Raw genomic sequence first — 15,915 nt, 5'->3', positions numbered from 1 at the left:
GGCCCAATATTGGCCGTGAAATTGCTAGCCTTGATCTGCTAGTATCACATAAGTTTGGCTGGAAAGTTGTTACACACAGGAAAGTTGCGTGTCAACATGGTGACAACAACCAATCCTTGCACCCATAACCAATACAAACTCTGATAGCCCAAACTCCCGGTTGAGCCTCTTCAAAGCAGAAAAATAAGACTAAATCCTGTAGTTCAAGGTGCAAAAGAAAGGTCTGGAAGGGAGTTGAACTCTCGCTGTCGGAATCAGAATCTGCAGTCAAAATGCTATTATTTCCAGAATTTACAGTTGTAAACAAACATATTATTCTTAGAATTCTAAATTCAACCGTGAGTGCTGTTTTCGAAGGGATGCCATTTATTGCGCTATGATAGGACTCTTTGTTATTTTATTTGATCAAGATGCTGCTGCGTTGTTGCACATTGCTGGCAACCCTTCTGATGAAGATTTCCGATACCGCGGCTGAGTTGACGGGTACCGGGCCGAGCCTTTGGACCAATAGATATTCAGCCCCATTCTTCATTCAACGCAATGTCTGCTCCCACTCTTGGTGGATTGCATTAGAGAGTTGCGGAATTTTTTTAGACAAACTGAATGGAGAACAAAGATTGTCAAGTTATGTTGGGTAACTGCAAGTGATAAAATGAAGTTAATTGGTTCTCAATTGTAGCGGAAAGGCTTGTTGGGTGAGCTTTCCATGGAATATCGTGCTAACTAATGGCAAGGCACAGATATGACTTAATCACATACTTGAATCTCTATCATAATAGATGCTCCTAAACATGAATACTGTAAGATATTTATAACTATGCATTTATTCACTGCACATGGTGTTGCTGATGTTTTGACTAAATGCTTCCTGAGTGCAGGGTAAACAGCTTGTCACCAATCCTGTACGGAATTCAAGATACCGCTAAACTCCACTTGGCCTTGACAAGACCAGCAGCAGCGGGTGGACACACTTAAACTTCCACTTCTGCTATGTCCAACGATCGCAAGCAAACACAAGACGACACTGATTCTACGAAAACCATTATCCGTTACCTTTTTATCTTTGGTCTTCCTTTAGTAGTTCTCGTCATCTGGAACAAATTATTTAGCAGCACCAAAACGGAGAGGACGACAGAAGCAAACATGTCTTCAGGAAGAATCGCCCCGCTCGTATTTCCTGCAGCATCGCAGCACACTGCCACAGTCATCTTTGTTCACGGTCTCGGTGACACTGGACATGGCTGGGCAAGCGCTGTTGAGAACTGGCGCCGGCGACAGAAGATGGATGAGGTCAAGTTCATTCTGCCCCATGCACCCCAAATCCCTATCAGCGTGGTGAGTTTATATCCGAGAGGTGTGTTGAGAGTTGACCTAACACGGGTAGAACATGGGAATGAGAATGCCTGGATGGTTTGATATCGTAAGTGTCTCTTTTCGAATTGGCTAGAACCATGTCTAACATGGCATAGAAACAACTTGGAGGTGATGTCGACTCTCTCATCCGCAACGAGGACACCGAGGGCATTAAGCTCAGCCAAAAGTACTTCCACAATCTCATCCAACAAGAGATTGATTCGGGAATCGTCCCTGAGCGCATTGTTCTCGGCGGCTTCTCCCAGGGTGGTGCCATGTCTCTCCTTGCCGGCCTCACCTGCACAAGCAAGCTGGGCGGTATCCTTGGCCTTTCATCTTGGTTGCTCCTATCCAAGACCTTTGCCGACATGGTTAAGCCTACAGATGCCAACCGTCAGACTCCTGTCATGATGTTCCATGGCGAAGAGGACCCTATCGTCCCTTGCGAGCGTGGAAAGTTGAGCGCCGAACTGCTCAAGGGACTTGGCTACGACGTTGCATGGAAGACCTATCCGTAAGTTAATGTTGTCTTGTTCTTTCAAGACTATATGCTGACTTCACAAAGTGGCATGGGACACTCTGCTGTTCCTGAGGAGCTTGATGAGGTCGAGGCATTCTTGAGGAAGCAGCTGCCCCCTAAGAACTAGAAGATTCAGGGAATTTGTTCTTAGATAGCATGCTTTTGCTAAGGTTTAATTGCTAAACAAAAGAACAGAAGAAAATAGACATATTACAGTTTCTGAGATTTGATATTTGTTCATCACATTATACTGGCACGAGTTGAAAAAAGACCAATCATGCTGACTTCACATGCCCCGTGGCCCATCTCGCTCACAGCAACCTCGTGATGGCATCGTAGTTGGGAGGGCAACATGACAGTCAAAGCTTAGGGTTACAAAAACAAATGAATTAAGAAGCTTGTCTTAGGTAGCGCAGACTGACTTGCTAATTTCATCTCTTATGCATGCCTTTCAGATAAAATTTCCTTAGATAACGGCGAGGTGCCGCCAAAATGACGTGCACTCCGCTCCACCACTGGCTGGGCGCCTTACAATGCCCGCCGCGTAGAGGTGCATGATAAGGCCGGGCCACCAAGTGCCCTATCGCTTACAGTAGCGCACTGGAGATTTCCAATGAGTGGGGGAACTCTGTAGCGGCAGACCCTTGCACCCTTGATCCCGGACAGTCTTCTCCAACGTTTGCCAACCGATCGAAACCTTTGGTGGAATCAACAACTTCTTTCGATACCTGACCCTTCCAAATTGACGCATTTTGTTTATGGCTTCGGTACTCTGCTGAAACAACTTCATCCGTCTCCTCAAAACCGCACCCGGTTCGCAATCCACACAAGCCGAGTCACACCGATGATCGTCCGCCTAAAGTAAACAAACATGGCCTCCGAAGCATCGCGTCCAGTGTCACCGACACCGTCACAACTACCACCCGTCCCTGGATCGCCCGTCTATTCTCTTGCGTCAACTACAAATCCTTTATCTCAGTTCAATCTACCACTCCCACCGCCTCCTCGGTCTTCACATGCTGTCCTCACAAAAGCCGACCTTGAAAACTCACAGCAAGCTTACTCTGATCTTGTCGCCTCTGCAAAGTCATACCGTCTTGCTCTCGCTGCGCTATCAACCGCTGCGTCGACATTCGGCTCAGCGCTCGAAGCATGCGCCAGACTAAAAGAAGCTCGCGCTGAGGCTATTGGACCTTCTGGATCGACCAATATGACGGCAAGCTTCTCGACCAAGGGCTCCTGCACCGCCGATATGCTCATGTCCGCTTCTGGAGTGCACCATCTCGTCGCAAACCACCAACAAATTCTCTCCGAAACAGTATACAGATCCTTCGAAGTGCCACTCCTTCATGACCTGGATAAATGGCAAACCGTTATTGACGATGAAGAGGAGACGTACAAACACAACATCAAAGCCCAGAGCAGAGAGATAAAACGGTTGGAGAAAGAGGGCATGAAGTTACACAAACAGCGAAGGCGAGATGTCGGACGGTTCAGAGCACATTTAGTTGACTTGACTACGAAACTGGACGGTTTGACGACGTTACATGCCGACCATGCACGAACACTGTTGAGAGAAAGTCAAGAGACAAGCGGAAGAATCGTGGACGCAAGCTGCAGCCTTGTACGCGCAGAGGTGGACATTTTTGAAAGTCTGGCAAGAAAAGGGTGGAGTGGAGGCGGTCTGGACGACCTCCTAGAAAAGGGACAAGATTTATTCGCAACTGAGGAAGACAGCGCAAACATGAGTGGTGGTGGTGGCGACACACCGAAGCTCTTCTCGATCCTCCCGCCCAAAAGCATCCTCGCCGATACAGGATCAGAACTATCCAGGAGCCACGCCAGAGGTGACAGTCTCCTGATGGATACAGAACGTTATCAGTCACTTGCTGCGTTGGCATCAGATACGAGAGCCGGCGGTGGAGGAGGAGACACCGACAGCGTCTTCTCCGCAGACTTTAACAGGCCGCGTAACGCAAGGCCATTCTCGCCTCAGCCCATTCGTCGGATCCCAACCGATGTGACCTATGAGTCGCTGGTTGGCCGAGCAGAAGGTTTAGAACATGACGATTATGAGTTAAGCAGATCTGAACTACTTCTGCCTGTGGCGGAATCAGATATTGAAACAGAGGAGATACAAAATGGCCATGGACAGAATGAAAATTGCGAGCAGGACATTGCTGTCGAGCAAGAGGAGGAAACAAGAGGGCGGTCTGTATCACCTGCTTCTACGGAGAAAAGACCAAAGTCGCCAGAACTGATTGCCGATGCGAGCTCTGTAGTTGCATGGAGCGGCGACGAAGACAAAAGTCCATGTTAAATGGCCGGATTTCTGAATCCTGAATTACTGAGTTACGATTGTGTTGGGCTATCATGTACAAAGGCGTTTATGTGGGCATTTTTGACAGAAATTCTCGTCGCGGAGAGGCAGCAATAGATTTGCAGGACTTGCTCCTGATAGTATACAAACATTATGCGGATCTTCACCCTCCATGTCTATTAAGTATGCGACTAAACCAAGTGGTACCATTCCATAACACGCCTTACGCCATGACCTTTATTACGCCGTGGTCGATGATCAAATTCTTCGTCTCTCGTACATTCTAGCTCTGCTGTCAACTGATGCTATTGCTTTTTTGTTTTGGACCGTCTGCTTAGGATATCTTGTACTCGCACTGCCGATTGAATGTCCTCTAATCGTCCTTATCGGCGTTGAGCACATCACCTCCAAACAGTCCAATCCAAGCGTCGAGCCACCAGATGAGCTTCCAGTACAAGCTTGCCTTGCTCCAGTCGAATTCGCCTGTCTCGGTTCGTGGCACCTCGTTACCAATCATGCTGCCACCAAACCACTTAATGAATGGAATGGCATTAATTACGCGCTGCATCATGGTTTGCTGAGGGAGAAGGGCTTGCTCGGCTGGAAGAATAGTAGCGCGGCGGGCGGTCGGGATGCGGCGACAGAAAATACTGTCCTCGTCACGAATCTCCATAGGTTCAATGCTCGATGTGGTGGCTTTAGGGAGAGGGAGAGGCTCGGTGATCGTAGCGGAAGAGGCATGCGAGCTGCTGATCGTTCCAGTGTCCATGGTCAGGCTGGAGGATTGCGAATGGGGCGGAGACAGGTCGAGGAGACGGCTATTAAACGACGTTGGCCCGCTGAAGTTCTTGCGACCATTCGTGGTGGGAACCGTCGGCATGCTCTGTGATCGGGGGTGATCAGGGACGACCTCGATATCAGGGCAGGCCTCGTCCTTAGTGGGAGGAACTCCCCGGTATGGCTCGGCGTACACAAGATGTCCGAGAATCCTTTGAGGGCTGGCAAAGGTTGCAGCTTCGGCAGCTTCTCTGCTCTCAAAAGTAACCTTGACCCAATGATCTCCACCATCAGCGCGGTTCACTAGAGCTCGCTCGTCGGCTGTGAGGTTACGGCGTCGCGTGAATGCAGGATCGCGTAGTTCGGACTTGTATCGGCGTTGGCTGGCAGGAGGTTCGCGAGGATAATCCTCCAAGATCGCGCCCGCAAGCGATTCGTAATGGGAGATGGTAGCGTACTGCTGCGTGTACGATCGGTAGCCGCGGAGGATCAGCTCGACGGGTGTAGAAGTAACAGGTCGTTGGGTAGCAGCCTCTTCCTGCATCATACCGCTGCTCTTGCGCTGGACGGTCTGAGCAGGTGCGGCCGCCTGGTTCGATACCCAATCGCCGAAGAGCTTGTCTGCAGCAGCTAGCGTAGGGTTCTCGCGACTGCGAGCTGGTGTTCCGGTACGCGATCGCGAACGACGGGTTGATTTACCGAACGAACCAGACTCGGCGGCGCTGCGACGTGATCGTGTAGTTCCTTGAGGGGCATCTTGTCTAATTGCGCGTCTCGTTAGTGTTGGTTTGGGTAAGAGGGGTGATAGCCGTACTGATTGAAATACATGGCGTAAGGTCGCTTGATGCCGTCGTCGCCAACGTAACACTCGTCATCTGGGACGTTATGAAGGATAAGAGGAGCCATGATGAAGGTCAAAACAGATAATGAAGCGCAGGTATCACAAGCAGGGCGTGTCTGATGGATGGGCCGTATTGTATGGCGTGAGAGACGATCCCGGGTGGCGATGTTTGTCGACGGTCAAGAGGGTGAAGATGAAGATGATGGTTTGGTGACGAGCCGCCCTTTCACATTTGATGCACACGCCCTGCAGTTTCTGAAGTTGACTTTTTGGCGGGCCAATCTGGCAGTTGCACCCAGCAACGGACCACTGAAGACAGCTCCTTCTGTTTTGTGGGGCAGTTTATCCGGTTCCGTTGGAGCTTAAGCTTATCACCACCAACAATTTCAGTTTGTCTAGGTACCTATATAGCACAGCATACAGAGTATTTTTTCCACAATTACAGGACAGTAGAAAATCTTTAATTCGGTAGGGCTGCCCTGTTGATTATTGAGGTACAAGTTTCAAATTCATTGTGTCTTCTTTCCTGAAGTCACTTATAGAGAGAGCCTCAACCAACCCTGGTGTGTTTTTTTCCTATAGATGAGACAGCCATGGCTCCAATCACTTGCATGAAGTCGTTGTTCACACTCATCATTGGACTCTCATGTTATTTATTACCCATAGGCAGTTGGAAAGCCACAAACTATCATCCAGCACAGACCTTGTCAATCGTTTCGCCAATCTCTCCACTGTCAACAACCCGAGTTGGAAATACACATGACCTTAACTATCATGATGGGCTAATTCAGCATCATGCTCATCCCACTTCAGCTCAGATCCACTGACGGATATTCCGGAAAGGATACTCGGATATACGATTCACCAGCACGTAAAAGGAGCATGATTGTATAGTAACATTTCTGAGACCATTTAAACTACCCATCGAGAGTTTGTCATAGCCAGACCACTTAAATTCATCATGGTTCAACGTATACCGCTCCGAGCAGTAGTCGGCCTGATATCTGTAGCTGTGGCCATGATTGCTTTATTTGGTGCATCGCCGCTTAAAGCACTCTCGTCAACATTGCAAAGGACAGGAGTCAAGTGGTACAGCACAGAAAAGAATTCAACAGTTCTGCCAGCTGCTTCGACAATAAAAACTCCTGTCTACTTCTTTAGCCATGGCGGTGTAAGTTCGTCCCAAGGCTCGAAACAAATCGACTGACAAATTGAAGCCGGACGTTCAATACAACACAAAGCATCCTGTGTACCCCATTCTTCAACAGATTGGTAAAGAAATCACCCATCAGGTCAAACCAAAGGCCGTGGTCGTCTTCTCGGCGCATTGGATGGGGAAAGAGGACACCATCCATATTAACAATGCAATCAGTGCTGACCTCATCTACGAGTGTGTCATACGTTTAACTTCACTCAGAGACTCCGTTAACTTGCAACTAGTTTCTATGGCTTCCCTGATCACTTTTACAAGGCCAAGTATCCCAACAAAGGGAGCCCTGAGCTCGCGAGCAAGATCATGGTGATGCTTTCAGAAGCCGGGATCCAGTCCTATGGAATGAAACGTGGCCTTGACCATGGCGTGTTCTCCGGCTTCCACGTTGGTACGTTAGCTGGGCATAGTTTTCTATAAATACTAACAAGTCGCAGCTTTTAACCCTGAAACAAATCCTTTGAACGTTCCGCTGGTCCAGGTCTCTTTGTTCAAGAGCGAAGATCCTCATGCTCACTATGCCCTTGGCCGCGCCGTCTCTGCACTCCGGGAAGAAGGAATCGTCATCATTGGTGCTGGGATGTCAGTACACAACTTGCGCGACATGAATAACATGTTTGAGGGTAACACAGAACCACTCCCATACGTTGTGAGTTTTGACAACGCCCTCAAGGAGGCCGTGGAGGCCAAACCTGATGTCCGCGAGAAAAACATGGCTGCGTTATGCAAGAGAGGAGACGCAAAGCAAGCACACCCTTTCATGGACCACCTCATGCCTGTTTTCATCGCTGCAGGCGCGGCAGGCGAGGATAGGGGGAAACAAACTTGGACATTGCATGAGGGTAGCTTCGGTTGGTCGCAGTTCCGTTTCGGTGACGTCCCTTCATCTTAGATTGCGTTGCGACACTTTGCGGGAAGCCAAAGTGTAGCACGGATCACTGAGGCCAGTATGTAGAGCTAGGCGGATCGGTTCTTATATGATAAGATCTTTCGAAGAAGGTTGTAAGAAGAACGCCATTTTGCAACCCAACTCTCAAATTTTGGTCGTGCGATGTCTTTTTATCCAGTAAGAATAAGTAGCACTACAGCTGCGAGGCCATCCTTAGCCACGTCACAGCCAATGCACTCCGCTCTGCATCAATGCTTTAATTGGTGTTTAGACTTGCGAAAGCAGGGTAATAACCGTTTGATATGAACTACTGTTGACTCATAAGTATGCCCTATCTCGAGCCCAAAACTTTATTTCATCGATATACCTGCGCCTTTGACCAAGTCTCCTTTATTGTAAAACTCCACATTTGGTAGCATCTCACTGGCAACCCATCTTGCTGTCTGGGTGTGTAGTGAGCCATAACCAAAGGGTTCTTGAGTCTTTTCCTTTCTCATTCTATCGTCTCCAATGTCAAGGTTTCCCATATCGTCAATTACCACTCTAGAAGATGATCCGCCCGGACCATCATCCCGGGGGAACGAGGAGTATCCTTCGCAAAGTGCCTGGAATACGACCACTTGGTCTTGTAGATGGACGTCTACTTGACCTCCAACTTCTACCTCTTTACACAGACCTCGGCACAGCTGTTTTGACACCTGATCCGTGAATCGATCCCTGTTCTTTGTCTTCTTCGGCAAAGATCCCAGCCAATCGTGCCCCCATCGAAGTCCGGATGTGGAATGGGCGACAAGGAGTATGTACCAGCGTGAATCCAGGTTCGTGTCTTCAGTAAGCTTGAAGCAGATCTCAGTTGATGGGAACAGTTCTTCCAGATCTTTTGCCACTGATGCCTGGAGCTTCTCATGCACGTTACCAGGCACCACCATGCTGACGTCGACAGCCTTGATCTCATAGGATTCGGGGTACTTTCGTTGCTTTGGGGCCTTGTATCGCAGGCTCTGGCCAATCTTCAATGGGTGGAATTTTAAACTGATTTGTCCTCTTGACTGGGGACCTATGCTCCAACCGCGATGTTCCAGTGCTCTCTCTACCTGGATGCCGAACCGTTCTTCTAGTGTTGGCAAGAGTATCTGATCCAGATATTCGAAACTAAGGGAAAATGAAACGTTAGTTCCGCCAGAGATTTGAAGCTCGACTGGTTCCTCAGAGTCATTTCCCGCAAAAATCAAGAATGGAAAAATTGCTTGGAGTATGAGAAGGGTACTAGCAGAACACGATTCTGCAGATATCTTGATATTCCGCTGGTATAATTCGGTGGGTGTTCGTCTAGGTGCGAATGTGACAGTCTTGGATCCTACGCTTAGGCCATCAACATCCGCATTGGTTATCTCTGCAAGATACTGGATGCTGGTGACATGCTGGCTCTTGAGACCTGGAGGGTATTAGCCGGTGAGGTTGCGGTATGCATCTAGACATCACCCACCGCCGCCGCGGTCACGATTTCCTCTCACATTGGTGATTGTGACCGCCTGCCCTGTCAAAGCAGCTATGGCGACCGCGACTCTGACAACTTGTCCACCGCCCTCGCCCGTCCTTCCATCTAGTTCTACAGGTTTCATCTTATTGCCTGCGTTGAGATGGTGGGAGGCTTGTGGCGAGATGTCTTGATAGGTTGTGGTTTTTATGTGGAAGGTCTATTCAGGCAGAAGTATCAGCCACGAAGTTGTGCAGCAATGAAAGCAGCGTGAATTACTCCAGTAACTGTCTAGCGACCCAGCTATATATGGTGTTGATGCGTTTTCATCGTGCAACTGCTCCTCACCTTTTGTGACTCATTTGCCGAACGAACTAGCAGCTGCAGGGCTAGGCAACAAATGCTTCCAAGGAGCTGGATCGACAATGAATATGGGCTTTTCACGATTGAATCCAATGGTTTCCCTTATAAGCACAGAGAAAGATCCGCCGAGGAGGTGGCTAATAGCATGTGTTCTCTACAGTTGGTTGATTGCTAAGCCCTTCGGTGAGGCCGAGACCGAAACCGAGCTGATGGGGCTCAGTCTTGTGACCAACAATGAGTTTCTGACAAGATTATAAATAAGAAGGCTTAAGTACGACTTTCTTTCTTTTGGCTGTGCAGCGTTTGGTCGTCGAACCCTAACTGCAAGTGCAAGTGGAGTGGATGGACAGCTACACTCATTCCAGGACCGGGATGTGTACCGGCAAAGTGGAGCCATCTATTCGCCCCGGCCCCGGCTCTAGGTACAGTCTAACTTACCCCGGACACCTGGAACTTAACGTCGAACGGACCCTGGAGTAGCGTATTCATTGTGCGCTATGGTTTCTCTCATTTCTTATTCATTGTTCCCCTGTTTCTTTATCTAGATTTCTTCTCGAGTCTTTTCTTCCTATCTTGATTTGTCCTCGTTGACTTCATTTCGCCCCTTCAGCTAAATGCATGATCCTAACAAACCTGCAGACCGCAAGGATAGCACTTACACGATGCCGGCATCCCCAAGCGATAACTCAGCCTCATGTTGATCCCTCTCCTCGCTGCAGCGACGATAGGACGTTAAGATACACTCGCCACGCGTAGAGACACACTTCGCAGGAGATAAGTGGCGATTGGCCTATCACCTTTGCCAATTGGGACCAAGATGCAGAAAAGGATAATAATTGTATGCCACAGTTTTCCTACACAGCCTTGAACTTACGAATAATTGCGTAAAGTCATTGTCGGCGACTGGCCCTGGTGATAAAACTCGGATCAGAGGCTGTTATCTTGGAGAAGAAAGGCATTCGTCAATAAGAGAGTTTAATATAACAAGAACTATTCCAGCGTGCGACCCAAGTTTGCGCTCGCTCACTCGTTTCAGACATAACCACCAACCTTGGCACAGAAGAGACACTTCAAGCTCAAACAATTTGGGAGCAGACCATACCCAAACTATACCCAGACAACTCCGAAACGACAACAGAAATAACAACCCTCGTTCAAAAGGCACACACTCCCTGTCCCTGGATTCACATCGTCCTCCTTTTGCTTCTTCTTCTACTTCTATTATTCCCCATATATTATGCAACCGCCCGCTGCACCAAGCCTGCCTACCTGCGCCTGTCATAATTCCTTCCCAGTTGTTCCATTGTAATGCAATATTGGGCTTGCCAACAGCAGGAGGGTACCTGCCCTTCGATCGACGCTTCTGTACGAAATGGATTGCGGAAACTGCCATGGCCTTGATTAGAAGGTGTGAATGGAGTGGGATACTTTTACTCACCAATCTCCTAAATTCTCCCGCGCTATTTCCAGTCTTTGCAAAACATCCAGGTTCACAAACAGAAACCAACCACGGATTACTGATCTACTCATCCATTTCAGTGTCGTCCGAGAGTTCGAGCCTGTCATCAGCTGCAGGAGTTGTCAAATGGGCTCCCCGAAGAAAGGCAAGGTCAACCAGCTGGATTGTGTGCTCAATGGCAGCTGTAGATCTTTCGCTCGTGCCTATGATGGTCCTCTCAGCCACCCAAGAACCGATAGGCCCTCGGTAAACGTCTTCGTCGTTACCATCAACATCCATCGGGTCGACGTCTTCATCTGGGTCGCCTGTAACCGGGTCCTGGCCTTGGCCATCCTGTACAACATTGCAGTTTTCAACACCACTGCCCTGATTAGTACCGTTGTTGTTGTGGGAGAGATATCACAACATTACCTTTCACAAATTCCCTGTCCAGTGTTGACACGAGAAGGCGAGACCATAGCGCCACTCTCATTTTGGCTGTATCCAAGCCACTCGGTCCCACTGCTATCAAAGGTACGCTGTACCTGTTAGCATAATCTCCGAAAGATTTAGTATCTAGCTTACGCAGTCACTTTGGGTACCCTCTTCAGTCACCATGGTGGTTGGGTGGTCGCCGGCTGCAAGCTCGTCATCGGACCCATAAGTGTCGTCGTGAGCAGTCGAAGGTGTATCGCCAAGGTCATGAGACTCGTTGTCTACTCGAATACGCCTATAAACCCTCCTGCAGCTGGTGCAGACCCAATCTTTCTCTTCGCAAACACATAACTGGGAGCATGCGATGCACTCAGTAGTGAGGTTGTGGGGCTCGCTGTCAGGGTGCATGGTGAGAGATGCTAAGACACAGTGAACTACACTAAAATGAAACAAGGTGGCGGCTTTCTCTGGTCTTGATGCCCGCGACCTTTCTCGGCGATGGTGGATGGGACGTTCGATCTTTAGAGCAGGGGATGTCGTTGGCCCTTGCGGACAGCTCCCAAGTGGTAACCCTTTGCAAAGCTGTAAAGGGGAACGCGAGGCGGAATATCACATAGACCTCTACAGCCAAAACTGCAAGAGAGTGGTGTACCAGATGAGGTACTGCCAGCAAGTGAGGAGGTGGCGGTACGTCCTACCGAAAGTCAGGTAACTGCTATCCGAACTCCTTGGGATACACACGACAACCTTTGAGAGCTGATGAGGAATTACCAAGATATTTTCGATAATTCAGCCGACGATGGAAAAGAGGATGCTAGTGTTGGTTGATAATTTTGATATCAGCTACGGAAGAAAAGCAGGAGTGGGAGTAGGCAACTCCTTGTTGACCAGTAGGAGAACGACAAGGGTCTGCTGCCACGACAAGACGAACATTAATCACTCCAGAAATCTCGAGCTTCTGTTGGATGATATTGGAATTCACTAGGGGATTACTCTTGACCAGAAGAAAAAAAAACCTTGGTTTTTGATTTGTCGGCGACCAAGTCTTCTGTCCCAACTGTACACCGACACCAAGCCGATTATGTCTCCAAGGTGCTTTGGTCATTGATCAGGGCCAAGGCAACAAGGCAGCTCATGCGTATGGGTTGGCTGATTGAAGAACCGGCGATGAGACTTCGCCATCTTTGGGGTTTGTAAACAGGCAAGGCAGACAGCGTCTTGATGTCGTGACGGAACATGCCGGCATGTTTATATGACTGGATGGAAACAAGACAAACTGGTTGCAGATTGAAAAGAAACGAGAAAGAAACGCAGTGGGGCATAGAAGTCGTATGGATAATGAGGTTCGAGCCAGAATCAGTATTGTATTGACCTCGATGGGGCCAATATTGGACAATTCAGAACTTATCGCTATGAATGCTATACCAGGAGCTCCCGAGCCGTGGCCGAATAATCAAGGGATTCAAATTCGAGGAGTGAAGTGGCATTGCACAGCTACTTAACTTCTTCCCCATCCAAGCCACCTCAGTCATGCGCATATCTGGTGGTTGTCATCTGGAAGCAGCAAACTCGCAGCTGTTATTTAAGACTGGCGAAATTGGTGTGAGACCGTTTTGGTGCAGCCCTTTCCAGGTTTGGTGGCTTCCATCCCTAGTCTCAGCTCAAGCAGGCTGTAGATCTTCAACACACATACCTATGTCAGAGGTACACAGTAGTTCGCAACCACTGTACATGCCTGCAGTTGAACCGTCGTCAAATTACTATTTCAATTGCCAGAAGGGCCACAATACAAAACTTGAAGTTGTTGCTGGGCGGACTAAACTGGGACAAACTGAGGCTGGCCTGCTCCTTGCGTCGTCGTCGACCTTACAAGGATCGCAACCACACGTCCCCCGATGGTATAATGCACGAAACCAACCCAGCTTGGATAGCCTGAATCCAAAATGTCAAACAGTCTCCAAACAACTCGTTTGGTCAACAAACCATCTCGATGGGCTCGAACTGCACACTCTCCTTGGCCGATTGCTACCAACAGCTGAGACACTACAGTAAAGTGGCGTCTCGAAGTTTCCCATTTGGATTGATGCACACACCAACTATTGTATCGGTGTATAATATAATTATCTTCAATGGAACGACTCGTCTTCAACTACTGGACGAAGTACAGATGCAGCCATTCCATGCCTGTGCCTGCCACATATGCACGTCTTTTTGTGCCGCACTATTGCTTTAAGCAACCAACATCTCTATTTGAGAACTTGCTTTTAGTCTCAAAATCTTACCTTCCATCCACCGGCCTCCACACCTTATTCTCAAGAGCAATTAAAATGAAGATCGGTGATGTTAACGAGAGTACTACCACGAACTACAAGAGGACATTATCTATACATGAAAAACGCCAGTAGCTCCAAAGGAAACGATATTGAAACCATCATAGTCATTCGACACAATCACCAACAGAAACCCACAAGTTATACGCCATAGAGAAACCGGATCACACCGGATAGAACAAAAAAAGCAGCGAGGATGGGCCATCAATAACACCTCCTTGTTTGAACGCCAGACAGAGACACGGTATCAAAATCCAATATGACTTCCAGGGGCCGCGACGACATGTTATCCACAGGAAATTCCTCACTGTCGAGTCCGAGACGAATTGCTGTTACTACTGGTATATTCAACTGTTGGCAAATAGTCACGGCTGTTCGGATCGATACGTTGTGGATAATGCCATGTTGTGCCACGCTGCTGGACATCTTGAATTGTGGTATTGCTGTTGGTATCATGGGAGAACTGCCTTTCAAAATGCGTGATGGTCCTGGCAGCAGAAGCGACCCCGTGTTGCTCGGCATCATCGGCGTACGGTGCATAACGGGTTCCCGTATATTGCCCAGAGTCAACGAAGTTGGCAGTCCTTCTATAAACGTCATGTGATAGATGGTTGTCGCCTGGGAGAGTCAACCGGTTGTGTGCGTCGATATATTCGTCGTATTGCTGAGGACTACTATTTCACTCGGATCAGCAAGTTCACATCATGTTCCCGAGAAGTTTCAATTACATACCTGCCTTGATGTGCCGAAACAGTCGATGCAACATACCATTGTGCGTATTGATATGTTGATGTATCTTGATACACCTGGATCGGATAGGTTCGGTTGTTTGTTATGGGCGGTTGCATTTGAGGGAGACTTTGTGGAAGTTGCGAAATCTCTCGTGAAGCAGATGCAGGGAGTTGTGTTTGATGTACATGTTGTGAGCGTCGCTGGGTTGTGATTGCCCGTGAGCGACGGGTCCCATCGGGATATACCCTACGAGGATCGGATGGAGGATTCATGGCCGAAGTCGAAACAGTCAATACAGAGACATGGAGAAATAGGCAAGAACAAAGAACACAGAAAGAAAGAGGAGCACAGTTCCGTTATATGGATAAATCTGTGTGGCGATGGAGAGCACGGCTGATCGCGTGGCGGAATATGAAATTATTCGCAAAGCCGGCTGTGAAGATTACCTCTTTGTCTATTAAGGGGTTTCTGTTCTTCGGGCATGAATGCCGTACAAAAATCCATAGTGGCAGGTAACTGCTGCCTGGATGACGATGGCCAGCCATGTTGGGGAGGATAATGCCTAGGGTGGCATTGCAAGCAAAGATTTGATACAGTTGTTCATCAAGCCATACGGGAAGCTGTCGCAGCCCAAGTAAACTCAGGTCAAATCATCAAAAGGCATAAACATGCCCGCCTCGAGTTGTGGTTTGCTGGTGTTGACGGGATCGTCTATCACGAGATGCGTTTCTTAACGGGTTATTTTCTTGAGTGAGAAAAGGCGTGCCTCGAAGTTTCCTTGATGACGGCATTGCTGATATCTTCGTCGGGGGTTCGTTTGTTTACCTGTTTAACGCAGGCGGCCTGGTGCGCCAGGAGGCAACTACGAATTCCGGCAGCAAATAAGCATTTTGTCTCCACGAGATAATAGGGGAACGAGCTATACCAGGAGTACCTAGGCCCTACGACGTATACAATCCATGGCTGGGACGGGATAACATCACCGGAAGGATGTCATGAGACTCGCATTGTCACCGATTGACTGGTGAGCGACAAAATGGGCGGCCCTGGAGAAAACGAATTTCGTGAAATCCTCGAATTTGCCACCAAGTCCAAGGCTATGTTGAAACGCCAACCAGTCTCAACTAGCTTTTGCTCGTGACACAGCTTCGACATATGTGCAGGAGCGAGGTGGAAAAGAAACAGACAATTTGCGTCGAGAAAAGAGGAGACTTCACAGTCATGTGTACG

General features: G+C 48.6%; 7 protein-coding genes across 7 annotated transcripts; 3 read left to right on the top strand and 4 right to left on the bottom strand.

Moving 5' to 3' along the window:
* The first annotated feature begins 1,007 nt into the window (after positions 1-1,007).
* FGSG_06404 (acyl-protein thioesterase 1) lies at positions 1,008-2,082 on the top strand. Its single transcript, XM_011326766.1, has 4 exons — positions 1,008-1,335; positions 1,385-1,420; positions 1,470-1,867; positions 1,919-2,082. Exons 1-4 carry the CDS (start codon positions 1,144-1,146, stop codon positions 1,998-2,000), a joined length of 708 nt encoding a protein of 235 aa, XP_011325068.1. The 5' UTR covers positions 1,008-1,143; the 3' UTR covers positions 2,001-2,082.
* Positions 2,083-2,744: 662 nt separating this feature from the next.
* FGSG_06403 (uncharacterized protein) lies at positions 2,745-4,193 on the top strand (the record flags this gene model as incomplete). The annotated part of the gene is made up of 1 exon (XM_011326765.1): positions 2,745-4,193. One exon carries the CDS (start codon positions 2,745-2,747, stop codon positions 4,191-4,193), a length of 1,449 nt encoding a protein of 482 aa, XP_011325067.1.
* A 373-nt stretch (positions 4,194-4,566) lies between these two features.
* Positions 4,567-5,876, bottom strand: FGSG_06402 (uncharacterized protein; the record flags this gene model as incomplete). The annotated part of the gene is made up of 2 exons (XM_011326764.1): positions 4,567-5,731; positions 5,785-5,876. The coding sequence occupies 2 exons, from the start codon at positions 5,874-5,876 to the stop codon at positions 4,567-4,569; spliced, it is 1,257 nt and encodes a 418-aa protein (XP_011325066.1).
* A 1,098-nt stretch (positions 5,877-6,974) lies between these two features.
* On the top strand, positions 6,975-7,913 carry FGSG_06401 (uncharacterized protein; the record flags this gene model as incomplete). The annotated part of the gene is made up of 4 exons (XM_011326763.1): positions 6,975-6,980; positions 7,029-7,201; positions 7,252-7,412; positions 7,459-7,913. The coding sequence occupies 4 exons, from the start codon at positions 6,975-6,977 to the stop codon at positions 7,911-7,913; spliced, it is 795 nt and encodes a 264-aa protein (XP_011325065.1).
* A 347-nt stretch (positions 7,914-8,260) lies between these two features.
* On the bottom strand, positions 8,261-10,239 carry FGSG_06400 (uncharacterized protein; the record flags this gene model as incomplete). The annotated part of the gene is made up of 3 exons (XM_011326762.1): positions 8,261-9,345; positions 9,397-9,607; positions 10,189-10,239. 3 exons carry the CDS (start codon positions 10,237-10,239, stop codon positions 8,261-8,263), a joined length of 1,347 nt encoding a protein of 448 aa, XP_011325064.1.
* A 1,033-nt stretch (positions 10,240-11,272) lies between these two features.
* Positions 11,273-12,031, bottom strand: FGSG_06399 (uncharacterized protein; the record flags this gene model as incomplete). Its single annotated transcript, XM_011326761.1, has 3 exons — positions 11,273-11,570; positions 11,621-11,733; positions 11,774-12,031. 3 exons carry the CDS (start codon positions 12,029-12,031, stop codon positions 11,273-11,275), a joined length of 669 nt encoding a protein of 222 aa, XP_011325063.1.
* A 1,174-nt stretch (positions 12,032-13,205) lies between these two features.
* On the bottom strand, positions 13,206-14,957 carry FGSG_06398 (uncharacterized protein; the record flags this gene model as incomplete). The annotated part of the gene is made up of 5 exons (XM_011326760.1): positions 13,206-13,316; positions 13,494-13,719; positions 13,906-13,978; positions 14,290-14,627; positions 14,686-14,957. 5 exons carry the CDS (start codon positions 14,955-14,957, stop codon positions 13,206-13,208), a joined length of 1,020 nt encoding a protein of 339 aa, XP_011325062.1.
* Positions 14,958-15,915: the final 958 nt, after the last annotated feature.

Source organism: Fusarium graminearum, chromosome 3 (assembly GCF_000240135.3).
Source record: "Fusarium graminearum PH-1 chromosome 3, whole genome shotgun sequence".
Lineage (NCBI taxonomy): Eukaryota > Fungi > Ascomycota > Sordariomycetes > Hypocreales > Nectriaceae > Fusarium > Fusarium graminearum.
Note: the sequence above shows the minus strand (reverse complement) of the source record. Positions and strands in the feature narration are given on the sequence as shown.

Coding starts and splice junctions, on each gene's coding strand:
- FGSG_06404 (XM_011326766.1), top strand. CDS start 1,144: ATGTCTTCAGGAAGAATCGCCCCGCTCGTATTTCCTGCAGCATCGCAG. Junction 1,336..1,384: donor CCCAAATCCCTATCAGCGTG/GTGAGTTTATAT, acceptor TAACACGGGTAG/AACATGGGAATGAGAATGCC. Junction 1,421..1,469: donor TGCCTGGATGGTTTGATATC/GTAAGTGTCTCT, acceptor AACATGGCATAG/AAACAACTTGGAGGTGATGT.